This window comes from Grammomys surdaster, unplaced genomic scaffold (genome assembly GCF_004785775.1).
Source record: "Grammomys surdaster isolate TR1022 unplaced genomic scaffold, NIH_TR_1.0 1036, whole genome shotgun sequence".
NCBI classification, from domain to species: Eukaryota; Metazoa; Chordata; class Mammalia; order Rodentia; family Muridae; genus Grammomys; species Grammomys surdaster.
Genome location: NW_021605455.1, coordinates 2037301 through 2059929, shown reverse-complemented (window position 1 = coordinate 2059929; position 22629 = coordinate 2037301). Strand labels below are relative to the sequence as shown.

Genomic DNA, 22629 nt, shown 5'->3' with positions numbered 1-22629 from the left:
GATAGATAGATAGATAGATAGATAGATAGATAGATAGATAGATAGATGGATGGATGGATGGATGGATGGATGGATAGATAGATAGATGAATGCACACCAACTCACATCGCCTGCTTCCTGTTGTAGCAACTTCACCTAACATCACTAGACAACTGTACCATCCTTTTGCCTCTGCTGTAGGCTTCAGAATACTCTGAGCCGTGCTCCCACTTCTGAGAGGCCATGAGCAAACCTCCAGTGTCTCTCCCTCTCCGAGCCTTCCTGTGCAATATCCAGATAGCCTTCCTTTCCAAGCATTTTTAAAAAGTTACTACCCTCCTCAAGGACCACGTGTGTCTCCCCATGACCTATGAACCAAGCTCAGTGTGTCCTCAACCTTTGGAGCACTGCAGTGAGCACTAAGCACTGCTGTCTGACACGACCCTGTGCCTCTTACACCGTGGGAACCATCTTTTCATTATGTCCCTTCCAATGACTACACCTAAGTATAAATCCATGCGTGCATTCACACACAGGCACACACACACACACACACACACTGGCACGTGCGCACACACAGAGCTGCTCCAACCTTCAATCATTTGTTCGTTATCCATATTTACTAACGACTTCTTTATGTCAAACACATGTGTGACACGTGCAGCCTCAAGCAAACCATAATCCCTCCCTCAGAGCTTCTGACCAAGTGCAGTTTTCAACCTCAGCACCGCTAACATTTGGGGCTGAAATACTTTTGTTATGCAGGCAATCTGGGCCTAGTGGAGTTTTTGGGCATCCTCACCCACTCCCTCCTGGATGTCAGAAGCATCTCCTCTCCCCATGTGGTAACCAAGGACGTGGCTACTCTAATGTCTAAGGGCAAAATTGACCTGACAGAGATCTACTGACCTATGGCATCAAGTGGAGCTTGTTACTGGTCCCTCAAGGGAACTGCTCGAGAGGCAGCTAGGAGACAGCCTAGAAGTTGTTCAGTCCTGGAAGGGAGTTCAACCCAAGGGCCCAGGAGGCTGCATCCCAGGCCCCTCCCAGGGAACTCCAGTGCAGATCTTTGCTGTTTCCAGATAGACATAAAACATGCACTCCCCTGGAGCCAACTCAGAGCAACTCTGATGTGTGAGGAGACAGGACACAGAAGCAAATGAGTCAGTCACAAGACACAGGACCAGGGAAGCCTGGTGACAGACGGAGGCGAGCTTGGCAGTGCAGGTGGGGTCAGGTGCCAAAGAGGTGGGGGGGGAGGGCGGGGCCATGCCTGTATCCTGTGTCAGGGTTGCTGCTGCTTCCTCCCTTTGGTTACAGGTGTGAATGTCCCCACCCCTGTCCAGATCTTACCTGCCTTTGGGGCCCACGAGAGTTCTGCCTCCCGTAGGCATTCTCCCTAGCCTCTTCCACCCACCACTCTTCTCAGCCTGTACTTCTCACTTGTGGCCATTCGTTTCCCTAGAGAGATTTTAATCCCGCTGAGCACCAGGATTCCATCATAGGCTTCTTTATAGCACCCTCCTTGACTCCCTTCCCAGATGGAACATATACCAGTCTTGACTGTTTGGTTGAGTTAAGCAGGATTCCTGGAGTAAGGACTGCAGGGTTTTATCTACCATTTAGGGGTCAGGGTCTCTGAGAAATAGAGAATGGGAAGCAACCAATTCACAGGCTGGGCTCTGGGCAACTAGCCCATCCATCCAAACCTAGGCAGGGTTTGCCGGAACAATCAGGCAGTAGTGTGGTTGGCACCCACTGTGGCCCTGATGCCTCTCTCCTTTTTGTCCCACCAGAAGCTCTAGGAGCCCAGGCAGTTCTGGGGAATTACCAACAGGGGCAGAAACTGAGAGCTGCCCTACCAAGATGCAGGTTCCAAGATCCAGCATGGCTGCAAGGCAGACAGTTCAGGAATATCTCTGAGGGTCTAATCAAATCCAGCAGGTCAGGAGACTGCAGAGTGGTTTTAAAGCCAGTAGTGTCATACAGAGCATATGATGCCAACTAGGGAAGAAAGATGTCTAGGGAAGACCGGAGCAGTGTGTGACTGGAAATGAATGTATGAAGCAAGGGGCTACATAGGCCTTAGTTCTGGAGAGACAGGAGGAAGGAACAGCCGGACTGCTTAGCTCTCCTGTTGAGAGCAAATCACCAGCAGCAACCCTCACCCACAGCACTCTTTGGGCATCCCAGAATGGGGGCATATATGACGGATGATGCAGATCCCAAGGCTGAGAAGAGAAAGGGCAGTATTCTGTTACTGGGACAGTTCTGAAGAGAAATTTTCATTCCTATCCATTTGAGTGGAAGGCAGTCAGCTTAGATGGGCTCTGGTGGTGGAGGGGCCTCCAGCAGAGAGGAGAAGAGATCTTTCTACCAGAGACTCTAGCATGGGAGCATCCAGAGCTGAACTCCCGCCTCCAGTCAGGAGTTGGCCGCAGCTTCACCAGAGCCTCCAGAACCTGGCGTATCCCTGTCCCTGTATGTTGCTCACACAGAGACAGAGGCCGTGCCTGAATTTTGAGCGACGTGTACTGCCCTTTCCCTTCAAGGAGTTTGGCTGTGGGTGGTGAAGGGGTGAGAGAGTCCAGCGCCTGCCGCCTTTGATGCTAAGGATGCAAAAGAACCATCTGTTCCGGAGGCAATCAGGTTGTTCCACAGATCTGTAGAAGTCACTGTACCTGTGTGTGGCCAGACCCACTACCACCCCACCTAGTTGGGAGTTCCTGGGGAGAAAGAGCCTATATACCTCCGAGGTCCCCTACAAAAATTTAGACCTTGCCAAACTAAGAAGAAGAAGGAAAAACTATCTTTTTCCCCCTTTTGTCTGCTGCAAATGGCCACGGAAATGTAGGTTTGGGGGACAGTTCTGGGCATTCACATGTATTTATGGTCAGCTTTGCTGCTTGGCATTCCAATCTGCTGCCCACGTTCATACACACACACACACACATACACACACACACACATCTCCACATAACTGCACCAGGACAACGCAGCTGGCTCTGTCCTCTGGCTGGCAGCAGAGATGTCATAGGGGCACACCACGGAGGTGTCGCGGCTAAGGGCAGACCTCAGGAAGGTTACCGCCGGACTCGGTGTATCCCACCCCCTCAGACTTTCTTACCTCTTGATGTAGCTCTTGCTGTACAGGATCTGCTGAAGCAAGGTCACCAAGGCGAAGGCGCAGATGAAGATGAAGAGCAAAGTTCGATTCCCCAACAAATCCCTGTTGGCAGAGGGGTCTGCGTAGCGCATCCTGGCGGCCCGGCGCCGTGGACGCACTGTGCGGGGCGGGGCGGCAATCACGCGCGCTGTGCGGGGCCCCGGGGGCCGCTAGGTGAACTATCACGGCGTGGCCAGGAGGGCAGAGGACTTGGCGGGGCAAAGTTTCCCGCGGGCGCAGTCGCGGCGGTGGCAGCAAAAGGACAGGGCCGGCCGCGTGGAGATCGGCTGAGCCCCAGGCCTGGCCTCTCGTGCTGCGGCTTCTGGGCGCCGGTGTCCCGCAGCCGCCGATTTGCCCGTGGAGGGGCGACCGCAGGTGCGGGACTGAACCGCCCTCCCGCCGAGGTGACGACCAATGGGGATCCAGGCCGGCGAGGCTGGGCCGAGACTCAGCCCGAGGCGCCGCCCACCCTGGGCTGGCTCGGGATTCGGGGCGCCTGGCGCGTGGGGCCGGCTGGGGGACAGCGCGTCTGGTCCCCCGCGCCCGCAGCCCGGGAGTGCGAAGGTTGGCCTTCGATGCTGCGGAGGCGAGGTGGACGACGCAACCTCAGGACGTGGGGCCGTGGGGAGGGGAGGGGAGCAGCGTAAAGGGCCAGGTTGGAATCGTGGGGTTCAGAGGAGCGCAGACCTCAGAGGCAACCTCTTCGAGACGAGCATTTGCATGCGGTGCGCAGGTCACTGAGTCACCGCGGCAGCCGCGTCCTCGTGCGCTGCTGGAGAATCCTCCGTGAAAGCAGAGCAAGGTCAGCCGGGCAGCCCTTCAAGGACGGCGCGCGCGGCCCCTGCATGCTAATGGACTGAGGGACTGTCCCTGGGGCCTTGACTCCCAACTCTGGCCGAGCAGAAATTCAGGGTCTGACGTCCAGTTCCCCACTCCACCGCGCACCCCCCCCCCCCCCCCCCGCCTCTACCCCCTCAACATCCCATCATCTGCAGCTCGCGGCCTTTTGTCAATAACCCTGTTGTCACCCAGACACTGGGACTTTGTCTCATCCTTGGAACTATTCACAGACCGTAGGTCAACAGCAGGCCGCCTTCGGGTACTACGGTTGCCTAAAGCTGTAAGAAGTCACTGAGTCCAGCAGTGAGCACTCAGTGCTTCAGGGTAAGCTGGGGGAAACGTCCCGAGATGCAACGGGAAGCCGTGCTGTCACAGAGATTCTTACCTGAAGAATGCCACCCCTAAAGGGTTCCTGGCTCGCGACAGCCATCCCGACACTGACACTGAACAGGTTTAGAAGCGGTCATGTGCAGCGATCCACTACTAGAATGCCCTTCTCAGGACCTCCTAGAACATTCCAGGGATTCAGAGTCAGGGCTGCTTCGCACTTCGAATTTGACAAAATTCGAATTGCAGCAAGAAAAAGAATTTTTGTGGGAAATTCCCATACTCCAACCCCTTCAGCCTTGGCATTTAGCAATTATTATAATTAGGGAGCCAGCAATAATTGCAATTTGTGTACGTTCACGGGGCTGAAGCACTAAGTACCATCTTTGAAGAATCTGTGAAGCTTTCTAGCCAATGTATCTATCTGTGAGTCGTGAGTCGGCTTTTTTAGCCAGTTAGTGGGATAATCCAGACCCGAGGGCTCACCATTGTATGATTAGCATAGAATCTACTGGCTGGATTTGTCGCATATGCTAATGAGCATTCACCTCCTACCTTCTAAGACAGCTCTGCAGTGGGAAGGGCCGATGTACAAGCTGCTTAGAGGGGTTCACCTAGCAAGAAAATGCTTGAACTTCTGACAACAGCACTGGTTCGGTGTGTCACTCTCCATTTCCTCAATTCCTGGGGTTTTGATTGTTTGTTTTCTTTTCGACATAGGGTCTTGCTCTGCAGCTCAGGCTGGCCTCCAACCTGTGGTCATCCTCCTGCCTCAACTTCCTCAATGCTGTGGTTAAAGGCGTTGTGCCACCACACCATGCTCAGCTGTCTTCAGACTTTAACAGGGGTTCCTGCATATAGCTTTCCACGGATCCCCCATATGTTATGTTGCAGCTCCCACACTCAAGTTCTAAGCTGATAGAAAGGAATTCTTACCTAGTTAATACCAACTGTCAAGCTGGCTCCTTGTGCCTTCGTCCTGTAAGGTTAGAGAGGACAGACAGAGCCAAGAATGCGCCTCTCAATGACTATGCACGCTTCTTAGCCGGCTGTGGAGGGTGTCTCTATTCTAGAAACCAGAGCCCACTGCTTTCAAACTGGAGACAGTTAGTAGACAGCAAAAAGGGGAAGAGAAAGAAGGGTTAAAAATTTACCATTTTTGGCCCATGGCTGGCCCTCTGTATGCATAACCAGGGCGAGGTGCATTCAAGAATGTTAGGTTGTGGGAGGGGTGACCAGGAGGGGACAGTGAGTGGGATGTAAAGTGAGTAAATAAAAAACTGTCAGGTGGTAGATAAACATCTCTTCAGGCATACTCCTGGGGTCAAATCGGTGGGATGGGCAAACACTCAGAGAATCGGGGTACACTCTAGTTCCAGGAAACGAAATTGGCTTTCAGATGGGTTCCACCATAAGGAGGAGCCATACAAAACGAGGTGGCTAACTAAGCCTGGGGTAACCCTCCCGCCAATACTGTCACCTTGTTTCTTTTCTTGTCCTGTTCATCCTCCCTCACCAGTAAGTACCATTCTGAGAACTGTCTTTGAATGCAAGCTTCCCTGGAGAAATGAACAAACCCATTTTACAGTAATGAATCCAAATTATTCCATGAGCCATAAAAGTGTAAGACATTTACCAAAAAAGTATGGACCATCGATGTATAACTTGCTGCATTCTCATAAGCTGAGCACAGTGATGTGACCAGAATATGGATCAGAACTCTTCATCGCCCCCTGGGATCTCCTCATGCTCCTTTATGGCCTCTGCACACCCAATGGTTCTGAGGGTCACTCTATAGGCAACCAGGCTTGCATAGCCAGGGCTTTTACCCACTAAGTCACCTCACAGAGCCTCCTCTGACTTCCAATACCAAACTAACATATTTGCTGTTCGTGCATTTCTTGTAAATGTAAATGTGTTTGGTTTCCCTTGCTCACGGTCAACTGTGAAGTCCACCCATGTCACTGTTTATGGCAGGAGGACTCACACGCTCTGGGACACACACCTTTCCCCAGTCATTCAGCTTGAGTGTTAGCACAGGTGCTGTTGTGCATAGGGCTTCCGTACATGATCAGCCTGAAATCAGCTGGCTCTCTCTCTGGGATCAGTAGGTCATTCTCTATGGCCCTGATCACTGGTCCTTGAAGAGAACTGGGCTCTTCCTTGGAGTTGACTTGAATCATTAAAGGGATTGATTCAAGAGAGTGCTTGCTGATGGCTTTGAAGATAGAGGAAAGCTCTTGCCAAAGGACTCAGATGTCCTCTCGGAGAAGAGATTGGCTCCTGGCCAAGAGCCAACAACCACACAAAAAGAGTGAATTCTCACAGCAACCTGAAGAAGCTTCAAAGAGGGTCCTGACCTCCAGCTGTCTCGACCTTGATTTCAGTCTTTGAGACTCATAAAAAATGAAACAGCATGGGGCTGGAGAGATGGCTCAGTGGTTAAGAATACTGGCTGCTTTTCCAGGGGGACATGGGTTCAATTCCCAGCACCCACATGGCAGACCACAGGATTCCAGGGGATCCAACAGTCTCACACAGATATGCATGCAGTCAAAACACCAATGGACATGAATCATTTACAAAAAAAAACATTTAAGAGAGAGACCTCTGCTACACAGCTTGAAGCTACATATGTGCTCCTCATGATACTAAATATGTGGTCCTTTTGCAGAGGAACAAAACCAGTATATAGTATAAAGCTAGAGTATGTGCAATCTTTCTGATGTACAGTATTGCAGCATATCGTTTTGCTCTCTGTTTTTAGGACCGCGATAGGACCCACTGTGCCTGTTAGGCAAGCATTACACTATCATACTACTACATGGCCATCGCTAGCACTACTATATGGCCAACACTATCATCTCTACTGTTGATGGACATCTGGCAGCTGCTGCCATGATCTGTTCCAAACCTTCTCTTTGATGGATGTGTGCATGTGTGTCTATTGGGCATCTGCATTCGGAAGAGAAGTTGTTCACTCACACAGTGTGTGTGTGTTCAGCTGTAGTGACTACTGCCAAATGGCTTGCCAAAGGGGACCTATTTTTAAGTAGATATTTATTTTGTCTTGCCACCACCAAATCAGGTGACATGAGCATCAACCTTCTAACCTAACAGGAAAAAGAAGAGTACCAGGATTACTGAGAGACAACAGCAGCCCCAGAGGTCCTACTCTCTGTTACTTGCATGGATCTGCAGGAAATAAGACTGACGCAGGTGATGGGCACAGTTGGGGCTTTGTGACGACACATAAGGGGTGGGTCTCCACCACTTGATACTCTGCGAAAGACCAGAAATAATCTAGTACATGTCTGCTGACAGTGCTCATGTAGCCCAATGGCATTTGAAATCCGATTTCTTCAAATCAAAGAGTTATATTTAACCCACTAGACTTTGCAAGTCTAGTGGAATCAGAGACCTAAGGTCATGAAATGAACAAGTTTGAAATTGTCGATGCTACTAGCAATTCAGAGCCGAACGATACCTTAGGCCAAATTTATGCTCTGATTGTAGACTTGCAGCTAACAGTCAGAAGGACTTAACAAACAAAAGAGTGAACACGTGGCCAAGTGATCACAATGCTAGATTCCGCGGACGCCATTTTAAATTGTAATTGCCAGGGATGGGGACAGCTGCATCATTGTTTAAAACACACATGCATGCACAATTAAGCCAGAAACAAATGTCAACACTGGCACAATCTGCTAAATTACTGATAACTGATGGGAATTACTCATGCTGTGAGCATTGTCTCCAGTAGAAAATAGAACAGCTTGAAAAGAGGAAGACACTTAGCAGTTTCTGTGGGCTTCTAGAAGCTGGCTTTTATTTCATGTGGTCCAACCACAGCCTGCCAGGTTATGTAAGTGACATTCCACGCATGTGCTCAAGGAATGTGTGATACATGTGCGCGATTCCTGTGCCTCTCTGCATTTGTGTTAACAAGTCAGGCCTTGGAGGGCTGCTCCCAGCTTTGGGACAGTGTTTGTGACGAAAGCATCTGTTACCATGAGCACAAATGCTCCAGTTACAGTGTCAGAATCTACAGAGCTGGGCTAACAAGCCGAGTTCACTGCAGGTGCTGGGTTTTCTATCATCCATCCTGCTATTTCATCACTTAGCGTTGTATACTGGAGCGATGACTTCTGCCCTTGTTCATTGCCCCTATGAAGTATCTAAACCTCACTTCTGATCCTGAACCTTCCTGTTGTGCCACTTCCAACCCCAGAAGCTCCTCCTTCCCACCTTCCAGCAGACAACCAACACATCGGAGTGCAGAAAGGTTCTGCCCACCTCAAGTCTGCCATATTCCCATAGCTAGCTAGGCACAGCTCACTGTGGATAAGGTCATTTGGGTCCCACTTAGATGACATGGGAGCTAAATTGAATGCCAGACCTCCTTCACTCATCTTAAAGATGGAGTCCCGGAAAGGAAAGATGACATTAGTTTGTGCCTTCACAGGAGACTAGCATCCAGTGAGGAAGTCAGGTGAACAAGCCTTATAGGATAAACCAGTGGGAGTGGCTGAGAGGAGTGGTGGGATGGACAGCAAAGAAGGTGTTTAGAGGAAGTGACTGGGGCCTTCATGGGATGCAAAAGAATGGTCAGTCAGGTGCAAGCAATGGGCCTAGATGCTCTAGGGGAGTGCATAAGGTTGGTCAGTCAGGTGAAGACAATGGGCCTAGATGCTCTAGGGGAGAGCATAAGGTGAGCAGAGGCCCCAACAGGAGCTGAGGCATTGCTGGCTCCATGCACCTTAGAGACAAGGTGGGTAGGTGGGCCAGAGGCAGAGCCTTGGGAGCTGGGACTTCATCCATGGACCACTGCAAAACTGCATCTTAGCTATTCATGCTTCGAGCTGATGGAACCATGTCCGAGACATGGAAGGCTCTTAGCTAGGCTCTACAGGTATTGGGCTCCACTCCTGGCATTCAGTCCCTCTCCCTATCAGCAGGCAGCACTATGAAACCTAAGACTCAATCTTTTGCCTTCTTCCATGGAAACAGGAGAAGAGTAGTGAACTATGATCACTGTTTTGTAAAAGCTGTCACTGTATTAAGTGTCTCATCATTCAGTTCCTTTAAGATTCATTGCAGTAAGTTAAGCATGGCTAGGGATGGTCTCTGAAGAATAGTGCAGTTGGTAACGCTTGTGTATGCTGTGTACTGTCCCTGCCTTCTGGGACTCTGTCCTCTGTGTATCTCTGGCTGTCCTGGAACTCACTCTGTAGACCAGGCTGGCCTCGAACTCAGAAATCCACCTGCCTCTGTCTCCCAAGTGCTGGGACTAAAGGCGTGTGCTACCACTGCCCAGCTCACCTCAAACATTTTCAACTCAGTCTACTGAGGCTGGTTTTCCCATAGAACATTTATACTTGGTTTTCTAACAGAATTAACAGGAACGGGAATAGAATTTGTTCAGAAAAGTTCTTGCCTCTTACAAGCCAATACTTGATACTGATGTTCTCTGCCTGAGAACCTGAGCAGAAGCCCCTGTCCGTGATGTGTGTAGTCATCAGTTTGACAGTCCGGTTATGATATGAGTTTACCCTGACTCATTCTCACAAACCAAGTGAACAATGAAGAATACCAGGAACCAGCAAGATCTCAGAAAGACCAGACTGTGTCACACGTTTCATGAAATCTAGTTTCTATAGCCAATGTTCCACTAAGTTGCTGTAATGCGGAAGCATGGTCAACCCACACATGGAGCTGGCCCACTGGCTGTGTTGCTGACTCCACTCCACAGTGGGATATGAAGAACCTGTGCAGAGTCCCAGCCTGGACCATACAAAAGGCCTTCCCTTGGTTTATACATTGTCTCCACAAAGGCTTGATAAATCATAACATATGAACCTATTACCTACTACCAACCCATCAGATTTATTCACCCCTGTGTTGATCCTGGAGCTCACAGTGTGACATTTATATGCATAAACGACCCTCTGACTGTGACCTAAAGTCTCATAATACTTGTCTCTGGTCATCATGGGTCACAGAGCAGGTATTCATTAGGTTGTTTGATTTGACTCCACCTTCTCCCTTGGAGACAATAGAGTCTTGGGTCCTGAAGGCCAGTGTCAAGCAGCAGAGCAGGAGCCACAGGGAAATTAATTAGCACATTAGGTGTGGTGTACACGTGTGATTCTGGGAAGTCAATTGAGGAGGTGCTGAAAGAGACTGAGAGACTCTGGAGTGTGTGGTTATAATCATCAAGCTCACAGTGAGGTAATAACCCAGGGTAGCCTCGTTGGACTGCAAGCAAATTCTTTGTTGACTGAATGCCTTGATGTTTGACTCCAAAGGCTGTGACGAGGCTGAAGGAAGTGGCCGGTGGTGTCCCAGAGCCTGAGAAGCATTGAAGTCTGTGGTGCAGGAACAAAAGGAGTTTGTCAGGATCAAATGTAAAACTCTAAGTGCTTTTTAAGTGAGGCCTCTTCTCTGAGTGAGCCAGTCTTTGCTGCGACATTAGATGGGGAAGTCCTCTCACTAGTGTACACTCAGGAAACATGTGACATTGGCCAGGTGTCCACTGCTCTTCCCTGTCCCCGCCAGCTTCACGTTCAAGCTCTCTGATCTCTGTCTGACTCTGTGTTCTTCCCTGCCATGAGTCTTGCCATCCCACCTTTCCAACCAGGTCAGAAGCCTGCTGTGGCATATGGGCAGTGAGCAGGATGTAGGCTCAAGTGCCAAGTCTGACACTGCCACTGACTGGCTGTCTGTATGAATCAGTTAACACTAGACTAGAGGAACTTTGGAATTTTACCTGAATATCTTCAGATTCTTAGCAGATATCATTTACATAGATGCAAATGAGAGCTGCACAGTTGAGTGAAAATTTAAAATACATTTGGACTCATAATCAGATGCTCAAAATTACAGTAGGACTCAATGATTCTTTTCTTTGTAACCTTTGTAAAAATTAGAACATATGTTCCAAAGAGCACATTAATTATGATGTGCAGCTCTCTGTGAAAAATCAAAACATGAAGAAGGCCATGTAGGAAAAAACAATGAAGGAGACAAACCACCAGCACCTGAAGCCCCTTGTCTTCCTTCAGGCTCAGGTGCCATATTGAATCCTTTCATCTCTAGTACCTTTCCAGATTCTGTGTGTTCTGTGGTGCACCCTGGGCTACCTCAGGAAACACACAGTGGAAAGAGTATGCACTTTGGAGCCTACCTCCAAAAGTCTCTCTCACCTCTATCACTCACTAGTTTTGAAGTTCTGATAAGGTGTACTATCTCCCTAATGGTCTCTGAGCACAGTCCTGGGGAACCACTGTACTGTCCACTTCTCACAGGACAGGGAGGAAGGCTGGTGCTCAGCACACAGTGCTTCACGTGCAGCTGCCGAAGTTTCACATAATGCTCTGAGGGCCTCTAAATCCCTGTGTGGGAAGTCACTGGGTTTGGTTGACAGGTTGCCTCTGTGGTTCCCACAAAACAGGGATGACTAGTCTTGTCTCAAACCCCAGTCATGACAGATTGGAAGCTGTTTTGGGCTCTGGTGCTGTTGAGTGTGACCCAGAGGTGACGAGACCAAGGAAGGGATTCAGAATTACCTACAGTTCTATGGACATCTGATTGCAAGTTTGGGCCAGAGTGCTGGTCCTTTTAAGATATTATCTTCACTAGTATTTATCTCAGCCTTGCTAGAATGTTTCCTAAACAGACATATAAACGCCAGCCTTATGACACTTGCTAATAAAAACCAAATTTTTTGGTTTGATTGGGTTGCAGTGGTGCCTAATAATAGCTGCAGAGGCAGATGAGTGCTTAGTTGGCCATGTAGAGACTATGTGGGACACTCAGAGACAAGAGAATGTAGAGCAGCCAGAGCCAAAGGCAGCATCAGCTGTTAGGGCAGGGGGCAGTCTGGCCTGGGGCTGAAAGCAGCATTTGTGGAGTGTGGAGGGCCAGAAACCAGTCAGTCCCATCCTGGCCACATCAGCAATACCAGGGAAGATCAGGATGTCACAAAATGAACATACTGGGCAGGGACTCTGGAACAGAAACATACAGGTGTATTCTGAAGGTTCAGAGGAAAGCTCCTTACTCCTTTCCAAGATGTTTGAATATTTGTTTAGATGGAGGTCAGGTCTCTGCTTGTGTTAGAAATACAAATCAACAATTTCTTAACTCTGGGCAGAGAGACTGGAAGAATACATCCAGAACAGAAGGTTCCTTGCACTCTTTACAGAAGGCTGGCTAAGGAAAGGGAGACACAGCCTGAGTCTGCTTGTCCACGAGGCAGGCTCTTCAGCTGCCATGGAATCTTCCTCCCATCACAACTCCAGGTCTTGTTCATGAGGTGTGATGTGTTCCTCGCAGAGTTGAGGTTTCCCTCCCTCTGCATAGAGAATGGCTGAGTGTTCCCTGGTTTCCCTCCCTCTGCATAGAGAACGGCTGAGTGTTCCCTGGGTGAATCTGTTTAGTCATGCTAATCTCACGAACATAGAGCTGTGACTGTATCTGACACATGAAGACTCCAGGGTCACTTCTGGCCTAGGACTCAGTAACAGCTACACAACAGAGGAAAGACAACACAAAGGTGAGCTCCTTCTGCCAGTTCCCCTTCCTGTTCAGGAGACCTTCACTCAATGTCTCCCTTTTCCATCTCACTCCAGAGCTCAGACACATGGCCATCCTGCTTTTGCTCTCTTACTGGCCCATATTAAAGGAAAGCAGAGGCTACACTAAGCATTGAACTGGCATGGCCAGTCTGCATCCACGACTTTACCGTGAGCGCTGCTCCTGTGTTGCTCCCAGCTAGAGGCAAGCAACTCGGCACCTCCCTGATAGTCCGGGCCCAAGCCCTCATAACTCTTTTGGATGCAACACAGCTGTCCATCCAGGCATCCCATTGCTTTCCTGCACTGCCGTTCAGGGAATGCCAGGAATCTTGTCTCTTTCCCTCCTGCCTCTAGCCTTGGATTTCCCTTTCATTCATCAAAGCTCCATCCCTGCTAGGGTGAGCAAAGGCAGGCTGTTTCTACAGCAGCACAGAGCCACCATGAGGCCAGCAAAAAGGACCCAGAGCTTCATACATTCTCATGAAAGCCTGGTTCTAAACCAGAGCCTTCTCTAGGGGAACTCAAGGCCCCAGGCAAGAAGGCAGCCCTGGTCCCCATCAGCTCCACACCTTTCCGCAGATGGGCGCCTGAACTAAGAGTTTTCCCTGAAGAAAGCTTAGCTTGGCCCCCTTGGGTGACAGGTCAGTCCCCATGTTTAGTCCCCAGGCTTGCAGGAGTGCCATACTGGCAAGCAGTCCACCTCCAAGAAAGGAAAGCTACTCTTTGAAGAATGTCACCGGGCAGTGGTGGAGCATGCCTTTAACCCCAGCACTTGGGAGGCAGAGGCAGGCAGATTTCTGAGTTCGAGGCCAGCCTGGTCTATAGAGTGAGTTCCAGGACAGCCAGGGCTACACAGAGAAACCCTGTCTCAAAAAACAAAAACAAAAAACAAAACAAAAAAGAATGTCAATACGTCTTGAGCTGAGGGGACAGTGTCTACATTCTTACTGGGTGCCCCTGGCATTCCTAGCTGTTGCCTAGATCTGGAGGTTCCTGACTGAGGTGTGTAGGTGATTAGTAGAAAGGAGGGGAAAGGACACTGGGCATCTGAAGTCCACTCAAGCCTTCTGCACAGTCTCTGGCACTGCTTACCAGAAGGCTGTTCACCTTGGCCCCCAGGCCTAGCATTCTCTGTTCCCCTTGCTCCCACTGGATCTAATGAGGCCATGGATCAGGAAACCACTAGGAGCCGTGTGTGAAAAGTCAGACTTGAAGGTAGCTATAAAAAGAAGCAGAAGTAACAAATGTGACTTTTCACTTGTCTTTTACTCCATCATTAGCAGCTTCTAACAGCTTCTTTCACGTTTGCAGTCACTTCCTCCAATGTACTTGATTAAAATAACGCTTCTCAGGGTCAGCCTTGCAGCCACATGAAGAAGGTAACTGCTCCAGGCCTAGGGCTGAGCACAGACAAAGTGTCCAGCTTGGCTCATCATGTCCTGCTCACTTTCAAGCAGTCTGAGGTAGCACTGAGTGAGGAGACCTGGGGATCCCACCTGGGTGATACTGGACACTCATGAGGTCAAGCTGAGCTATGAGCACAAGAGAAAAATGCATGGAGAGAGCCCCTAACCAGAAACAGCACCTACATTCTGATGGACAAGTTGTCAGCATGCTGTGTGGCATAGGCAAGTTGCTTTCCCTTTCTGAGCTTCAGATCCCTTATCTGTAAAGTAGGGTATTTGAGGGCCTTTCCATTGCTGGCTTCATGGCTAAGGCTCTTCAAATTCATGACTATCTTAAATAGTTTCCTTTGCCTCCTCCCACACCAACTTAACACGGCTTGCCCCTGACTTAGCTGCCAATTAGCCTGATGTCTGGCCTTATCTAAGAACTCTGGACTTCTTCCAGGGCCAATACCTGCCCTGAAGTATGTTCTCCACCCAGACCTCAAGCTCTCCTAAATGCCAATCTCACCTCTTTAAGTCCTTCATTGCGGAACTGGAGAGATGAATCAGAGTGGGCGCTACTCTTACAGAGAACTTGAGTTCTGTTCCCAGCACCCATTCTGGCAGCTCACAGCCACCTTTAACTCCAGCTGCAAGGGATCCAAGGGCTCTTCTGGATTTCCCAGTCACCGTAGCTACATAAGCACCCCACCCCCGCATGCACGCGCATAAACACACACACACACACCTACCTATTTAGTGTTTCTCAGAGAACCCTAACACACGGTAATTCCACTCCCTCATTTATGTAATCCAGTGGCTGAGGAATCTGTGAGGAAGAGGGACTTATAGAGCACGCACATGCTCAGCACATTCCTGCATTCCCCTTTAGGAGACGTCTGAGCACTTTTCCAACTCCTGGTACCACTAGTTCTCTTACATTACTGATTTGTAGATAGATGACAGGGGATGAAAAGACAGATAGCAGATGATATATACATTAGATGATAGATTGCTGATAGCTGATTGGTGGTCAGGGCACTTTTATCAAATATGTGACTTGTAAAATTTCCTTTCAGAATATGGTACATAGCTTAATTTTTAATGCTGTTTTTAATTATAAGAAAATTTTAATTTTGATAAAATCAAGTCTATCTTTTTTATTATTATTCCTTGGAACTTTTGTATCCTAAGAGATTCCTAAAGTATTACGAACACATCTCTAGTATTTTCTTTGAGAAGCTTTACATACTTACCTTTTGCAGATATATGATGTATGGTATGAGACAGAGGTTGGAGCTCACTTCTCTCCATTAAGAATATCCACCTTCTACCTTCTCCAAAACAGACCAAATAATTGGGCACAAGACAGGCCTCAACAGATATAAAAAAACTGAAATAATTCCCTGCATCCTATCAGATCACAATGGTATAAGGCTGGTCTTCAAAAATGACAAAGACAATGGAAAGCCCACATTCACATGGAAACTGAACAACACCCTACTCCTTGATAATCAAGTAAGGGAAGAAATAAAGAAAGAAATTAAAAACTTTTTAGAATTTAATGAAAATGATGACACATCATACCAAAATCTATGGGATACAATGAAAGCAGTGCTAAGAGGAGAATTCATAGCTCTAAGTGCCTACAAAAAGAAACTGGAGGGAGCATACACTAGCAGCTTGACAACGCACCTGAAAGACCTAGAACAAAAAGAAGCTAATACACCCAAGAGGAGTAGATGGCAGGAAATAATCAAACTCGGGGCTGAAATCAACCAAATAGAAACAAAACGAGCTATCCAAAGAATCAATAAAACCAGGAGCTGGTTCTTTGAGAAAATCAACAAGATAGATAAACCCTTAGCTAGACTAATCAGAGGGCAGAGAGACAGTATCCAAATTAATAAAATCAGAACTGAAAAGGGTGACATAACAACAGAAACCGAGGAAATTTTAAAAATCATCAGATCCTACTACAAAAGCCTATACTCAACAAAATTGGAAAATTTGGATGAAATGGGTAATTTTCTAGACAAATACCAGTTACCAATGTTAAATCAGGACCAGATAAACCATCTAAACAGTCCCATAACCCCAAAAGAAATAGAAGCAGTCATTAAAAGTCTCCCTACAAAGAAAAGCCCGGGACCAGACGGTTTTAGTGCAGAATTCTATCAGACCTTCAAGGAAGACCTAATTCCAATTCTTTTCAAACTATTCCACAAAATAGAAACAGAAGGTACACTACCCAATTCATTCTATGAAGCCACAATTACGGTCATACCTAAACCACACAAAGACCCAACAAAGAAAGAGAACTTCAAGCCAATCTCCCCCTCCCCATTCCATCCCCCATCCTCAGCCTCACCCAAAATTACTCAATTAAATTCTATCGAACCGAATCCAAGAACACATCAAAACAATCATCCATCATGATCAAGTAGGCTTTATCCCAGGAATGCAGGGATGGTTCAATATTCGGAAATCCATCAATGTAATCCATTATATAAACAAACTCAAAGAAAAAAAACACATGATCATATCACTAGATGCTGAGAAAGCATTTGACAAAATTCAACACCCCTTCATGATAAAAGTCTTGGAAAGGTCAGGAATTCAAGGTCCATACCTAAACATAGTAAAAGCAATATACAGCAAACCATTATCCAGCATCAAACTAAATGGAGAGAAACTTGAAGCAATCCCACTAAAATCAGGGACTAGGCAAGACTGCCCACTCTCCCCCTACTTATTTAATATAGTATTGGAAGTCCTAGCCAGAGCAATTAGGCAACACAAGGAGGTCAAAGGGATACAAATTGGAAAGGAAGAAGTAAAAATCTCACTATTTGCAGATGATATGATAGTATACTTAAGTGACCCCAAATCTTCTACCAGAGAACTCCTAAACCTGATAAACAACTTTAGCAAAGAGGCTGGATATAAAATTAACTCAAGCAAATCAGTAGCCTTCCTCTACTCAAAAGATAAAATGGCTGAGAAAGAAATTATGGAAATGACACCCTTCACAATAGTCACAGATAATATAAAATACCTTGGTGTGAACCTAACCAAGCAAGTAAAAGACCTGTATGACAAGAACTTCATGCCCCTGAAGAAAGAAATCGAAGCAGATCTCAGAAGATGGAAAGATCTCCCATGCTCATGGATTGGAAGGATTAATATAGTAAAAATGGCTATTTTGCCAAAAGCTATCTACAGATTTAATGCAATCCCCATCAAAATTCCCACTCAATTCTTCACAGAGATAGAAAGACAAATCTTAAAATTCATTTGGAATAACAAAAAACCCAGGATTTCGAAAACTACTCTCAGCAATAAAAGAACTTCTGGAGGAATCACCATCCCAGACTTCAAGCTGTACTACAAAGCAATAGTGATAAAAACTGCATGGTATTGGAACAGAGACAGGCAGGAGGATCAATGGAATAGAATAGAAGAACCAGAAATGAACCCCCATAACTATGGTCACTTGATCTTTGACAAAGGGGCTAAAACCATCAAGTGGAAAAAATATAGCATTTTCAACAAATGGTGTTGCTCCAACTGGTGGTCAGCATGTAGAAAAATGCAAATTGATCCATACTTATCTCCTTGTACAAAGCTCAATTCCACGTGGATTAAGGACCTCCACCTAAAACCAGCCACACTGAAACTAATAGAAGAGAAACTGGGGAAAAGCCTGGAACATATAGGCACAGGAAAAAAGTGCCTGAACAGAACACCAATGGCCTGTGCTCTAAGACCAAGAATTGACAAATGGGACCTCATAAAGCTGCAAAGCTTCTGTAAAGCAAAGGACACAGTCAATAGGACAGAGGGGCAACCAACAGATTGGGAAAAGATCTTCACCAACCCTACATCTGATAAAGGGCTAATATCCAAGGTATACAAAGAACTGAAGAAATTAGACTCTAGACAATCAAAGAACCCTATTAAAAAATGGAGCACAGAGCTGAACAAAGAATTTTCAACTGAGGAAGCTCGAATGGTTGAGAAGCACCTAAAGAAGTGTTCAGCATCTCTAGTCATCAGGGAAATGCAAATGAAAACAACACTGAGATTCCACCTTACACCAGTCAGAATGGCTAAGATCAAAAACACAGGTGACAGCACATGTTGGCGAGGATGTGGAGAAAGAGGAACACTCCACCACTGTTGGTGGGATTGTAAACTGGTACAACCACTATGGAAGGCAGTCTGGCGGTATCTCAGAAAATTGAACATAGTGTTACCTGAGGACCCAGCTATACCACTCCTGGGCATATACCCAAAAGATGTTTCAACATACAACAGGTACACATGCTCCACCATGTTCATAGCAGCCTTATTTATAGTAGCCAGAAATTGGAAAGAACCCAGATGTCCTTCAAGAGAAGAATGGATGCAGAAAATGTGGTACATTTATACAATGGAGTACTGCTCAGCTATTGAAAACAATGAATTCACGAAATTCCTAGGCAAATGGATGGAGCTGGAAAATATCTTGAGTGAGGTGACCCAATCTCAAAAGAACATACATGGTATGCACTCACTGATAAGTGGATATTAGCCCAAAAGCTCACAATTTCTTAGAAACTACGTATAGACCACATAAAACTCACATAGAAGGAAGACCAAAGTGTGGATGCTTTGGTCCTTTCTAGAAGGAGTATCAAAAGTTTCAACCAGAGCTCCCAAAGTCTAAACCGCCAGCCAGAGAGCACAAAGGGAGAGACTCATGCACCTGTATAGGGAATTGAGGGTGACCTTGTTAGAATTCAGTGAAAGTGGAGGACCATGGTCCCCAAAAGTTTGGATCCCCTACTGTGTGGGAATTTGAGAGCAGGGAGATGGGACTGGGAGGATGTTTGGAGCACACCCTCACAAAAATTAGGAGGAGGGGGTATGGGATAAGAGGTTTTGGGGGAGAATGGGAGAGGAGATAACATTGCAAGGTAAATACATATATTATCCAATAAAAAAAAAACCACACAGATAAAGGGTCTAAAAAAAAAGAGAGGGAGAGAGTTTACTGATTTTAAATTATTTTCAAAAGTTTCTAGGAGTTGCTAATTGGCTAAGATCCTATTTTAAGCTCTCCACAAAAGAATTTAAGTCTCTGTTCAATAGTCTCAAGAGGGATGTAAACCCTAATTTTCCTCAACAATTAATTGACAAAAGAGAGGTAATCTCACAAAGAGTAGAAGAAGCTATTACTAATCGATATATTATATAGTCTGATTAGTTGTCAGCGGTGCTATACAGTTCTTTGACAAAAGAGTATTAATATAGATTTATATATCCTTAAATAGGGTCTTCATGACTCTCTGAGTGTGGAAGGAGCGACTGTTGGCCTGATTTTACAAGAACTCTGAAAAATTGGCTTTAAAAACAAAAGAGGGGGAACGGTACCCCCTCAGAAGGAGTCCCCCTGAAATACTCTCCATCATGCCTTGTTCACTTTTATCTCTCTAAACCTGAAAGCTCATGGCAAATCTGCTGCCGACTGCCTCTGGCACCACCAAGACCAACAAAACTTTGCCACGGATATGGGGAAAGACCCTCTTACCCTTAAAGGGAATGGCCCAGACCCAGTTCCCTTATGGGGCCAAGGACTGATAAGCCTGTCCGATACCACAGAAGGCACAGCTAACCGGCTACCAAAAAGATTAATGAAATAAATAGATACCCCCACAAAACCGGGCCCAACCATAAATAAGATGAATAACAATTTACATACAGGGAAGAGAAATCTCCCTGAGAATTACCTTCTTTTTCCTTTCTAGGTAGAAATGAATCACCCGTGATGTCTGCTGTTAGAAGTTCTAATCCAGATGCTGGCCTCTGAACTTATACTACTCAGGGCCACTGACAAGAACATCAAACAGCTAGAGATTGATATCACTAATCCGAAGAAATCCCTCGTTTCGCTGTCTGAAGAAACCTCCTAAAATCGCAAAGACCTTATTGGACTTGATTTACTCTATTACAATAGAAAAGGCTGTGTACAGCTCTTGACTGTGTACAGCTCTTAAAGAAGAAGGTTGCCTTTACATAGACAAGACAAGGAGGGTCAAGAGAGCATGAAATAGGTCAGTGAAGGCCCTAAGAAAAATCAGAGACAGAAAGAGACAGGTGAGAGCTGGTACAAGAATTGGTTTTCAGCCTCTCCAAAGTTGTCAACCCTATTTCCTCCCATCTTGGGACCATTATTTGGGTTCTTTTTGCTTATTTCTGCTGGTCCCTGGGTCTCAAATAACTCTGTGAAACAACAGATAAAAATTTGTTAGCAAAACCTATTCAGATACATTAGCTATGGAGGACCACGAGACTCAAGATGAGGTTGTTTCTTTATACAGGGTGTTCCCAAAACCCATCTCCACCCAACCTAAAAGGGGAGACTTCTGCCCCTAGACCAAGCAGAGAGGGGACACACAGAACCCCCTCTGACTGGCAATCTGAATTCTTGCTTAGGCTGCGAGGCTAAGCACTGCAAGGGAATATAAATAAAAGATAAAAATATCTCTCTGGGTTCCCTGAGAGACAAGTGTGACTGCATAGGAATTGTTGTCAAAAGTATCCCCTCTCCAGGAAAAAGACATCAGGACGGGTATGGCCCTCATGCCTCACTGGACAACGACAGGGGGACTGGAGCCATTACAAGGTCCCCTTCAAGTACTAGAGGTCAGGCCTCTATCCCCGCCTTCGCGAGATTAGAATTGCCACAGCCCTTCTATATACTTAGAGAAGGGAGGAGATGTCAGGGGCAGCCCTGCTTACACACTGAAGGCCTAAAATCAGCCATAGGCCTAAAATCACCAATAGGCCTGTCATACATGTATACTAACACCAAGTCTTGGGTCTCAGTGGAAAAACATTGAAACAGATGGCTATAAGCTAATGTAAACAGGCAGCTTTTGTGGACATTTATAAGCCTGAGTAGTCATAGACCTTGTAAATAGGTAGCCTTGGCAGACAATACCAACTTAGATAAGGACAAGCAAGTCACAGGCAGAGTCATAGTGACCTGTCCCCTGAACCTTCACCCAGCCGATACCCGGTTCTGAAAGATATCTGTACTCCCCCTGAACACCCACACTCCACTGTCATACCCTTCCCCACATCCTGCCTTTCTGTGTTTATAACCCCAGTGTGAATTAATTACGATTTGAGAAAAAATAAAATAAAATAAAAATTAAAAAAAAGAATATCCGCCTTCTTCCAATACCATCTACTGATATTCCCCCACCACCACCACCACTAAATTGGCACTTTTGTTGAAAACCATGGTTACTACATATATGGATTAATTCTGAATTTGAAATTGTATTCAACTGATCTACTCAACTACTGTTATGCAATAATAGTTTCTAAATATAGCTTTCTAGTGTGTCTTAAAATCTGGAAGTAAATATACATCCTTGAACTTTAGCCTTTGAAATTATTTTGAGATAACTTTATGAATTTGTAGAGTCTGATAGAATTCTAGGAATTTCATTTAACAATGTCAAGTCTTATCCATATTGTCTTTAAAATGATGGGATTAGAATGTGTATATCTAGTTATCTGCCCATCTACCTACCTACCTATCTATCCATCCATCCATTTGTTGATATCTTCTCTAATTTCTCTCAAATAATGGCTTCTTATTTATTCATTCACTTGTATCTCAGGCTGGCTTCAAACTCAAAATGTAAGTGAAGACAGCCTTGAATTCTAAGTCTCAAGCTTCAATATCTAGAGTGCTGGAATTGCAAGTATTCACAATCACAGCTGATTTATCCAGTGCGGGGATCAAGCTCAGGGCTTCATGCATACTAGACAAGCACTCTATCAACTGAGATACATCCCTGGCCTAATTCTTTGAACAGTTTTGTATAAAATATTAAAAAGTTCAGGTAGTTCCCACATTTTCTGCACTTAAGTTGCCCTATCACAAACAACTCAGATTCATATGCTGTACCTGTCAAAATGAATGAACCAACATTAACACGCTGCTGTCATCTAGAGTTCAGAATTTACTCAACACTGACCTCAAGTTCTGAGATCTCATGTAAGACTCATTAGTCATCATGTCTCCTCAAGAGCCTCTTGACTTGCCCTGTTGGATGACTTCAAAACACTGGAGGAGCACTGGGCAGGCATCGTGGAAGAGAAGACTTCTCAGATGCTTTTTTCATGATTCTGCAGGGCATTTAGTGGAATAAAATGCTGCTTTCATCATATCAAGGGCATGTAAGAGCAACACTATTAATTACTGTTAATTTTGACCTTGGTCACCTGGTAAAGCTTTCCTATAGACCTTCTTCCTATCCTTCCATACTATATCCTTGGGAAGGAAGTC

General features: G+C 46.3%; 1 protein-coding gene across 3 annotated transcripts in view; it reads right to left on the bottom strand.

Annotated features, from left to right (window-relative positions):
- St8sia5 (ST8 alpha-N-acetyl-neuraminide alpha-2,8-sialyltransferase 5) overlaps positions 1 to 3490 on the bottom strand; it is a 64766-nt gene extending 61276 nt beyond the window's left edge. For 2 of the 3 annotated variants that reach the window (XM_028783228.1, XM_028783229.1), the window contains exon 1: positions 3107 to 3490. In XM_028783228.1, coding sequence (XP_028639061.1) covers positions 3107 to 3237 — 131 coding nt within the window. In that variant the 5' untranslated portion in view covers positions 3238 to 3490. The remainder of the gene's footprint in view (positions 1 to 3106) is intronic. The other variant, XM_028783230.1, reaches the window with a different exon arrangement.
- Between the last annotated feature and the right edge of the window lie 19139 nt (positions 3491 to 22629).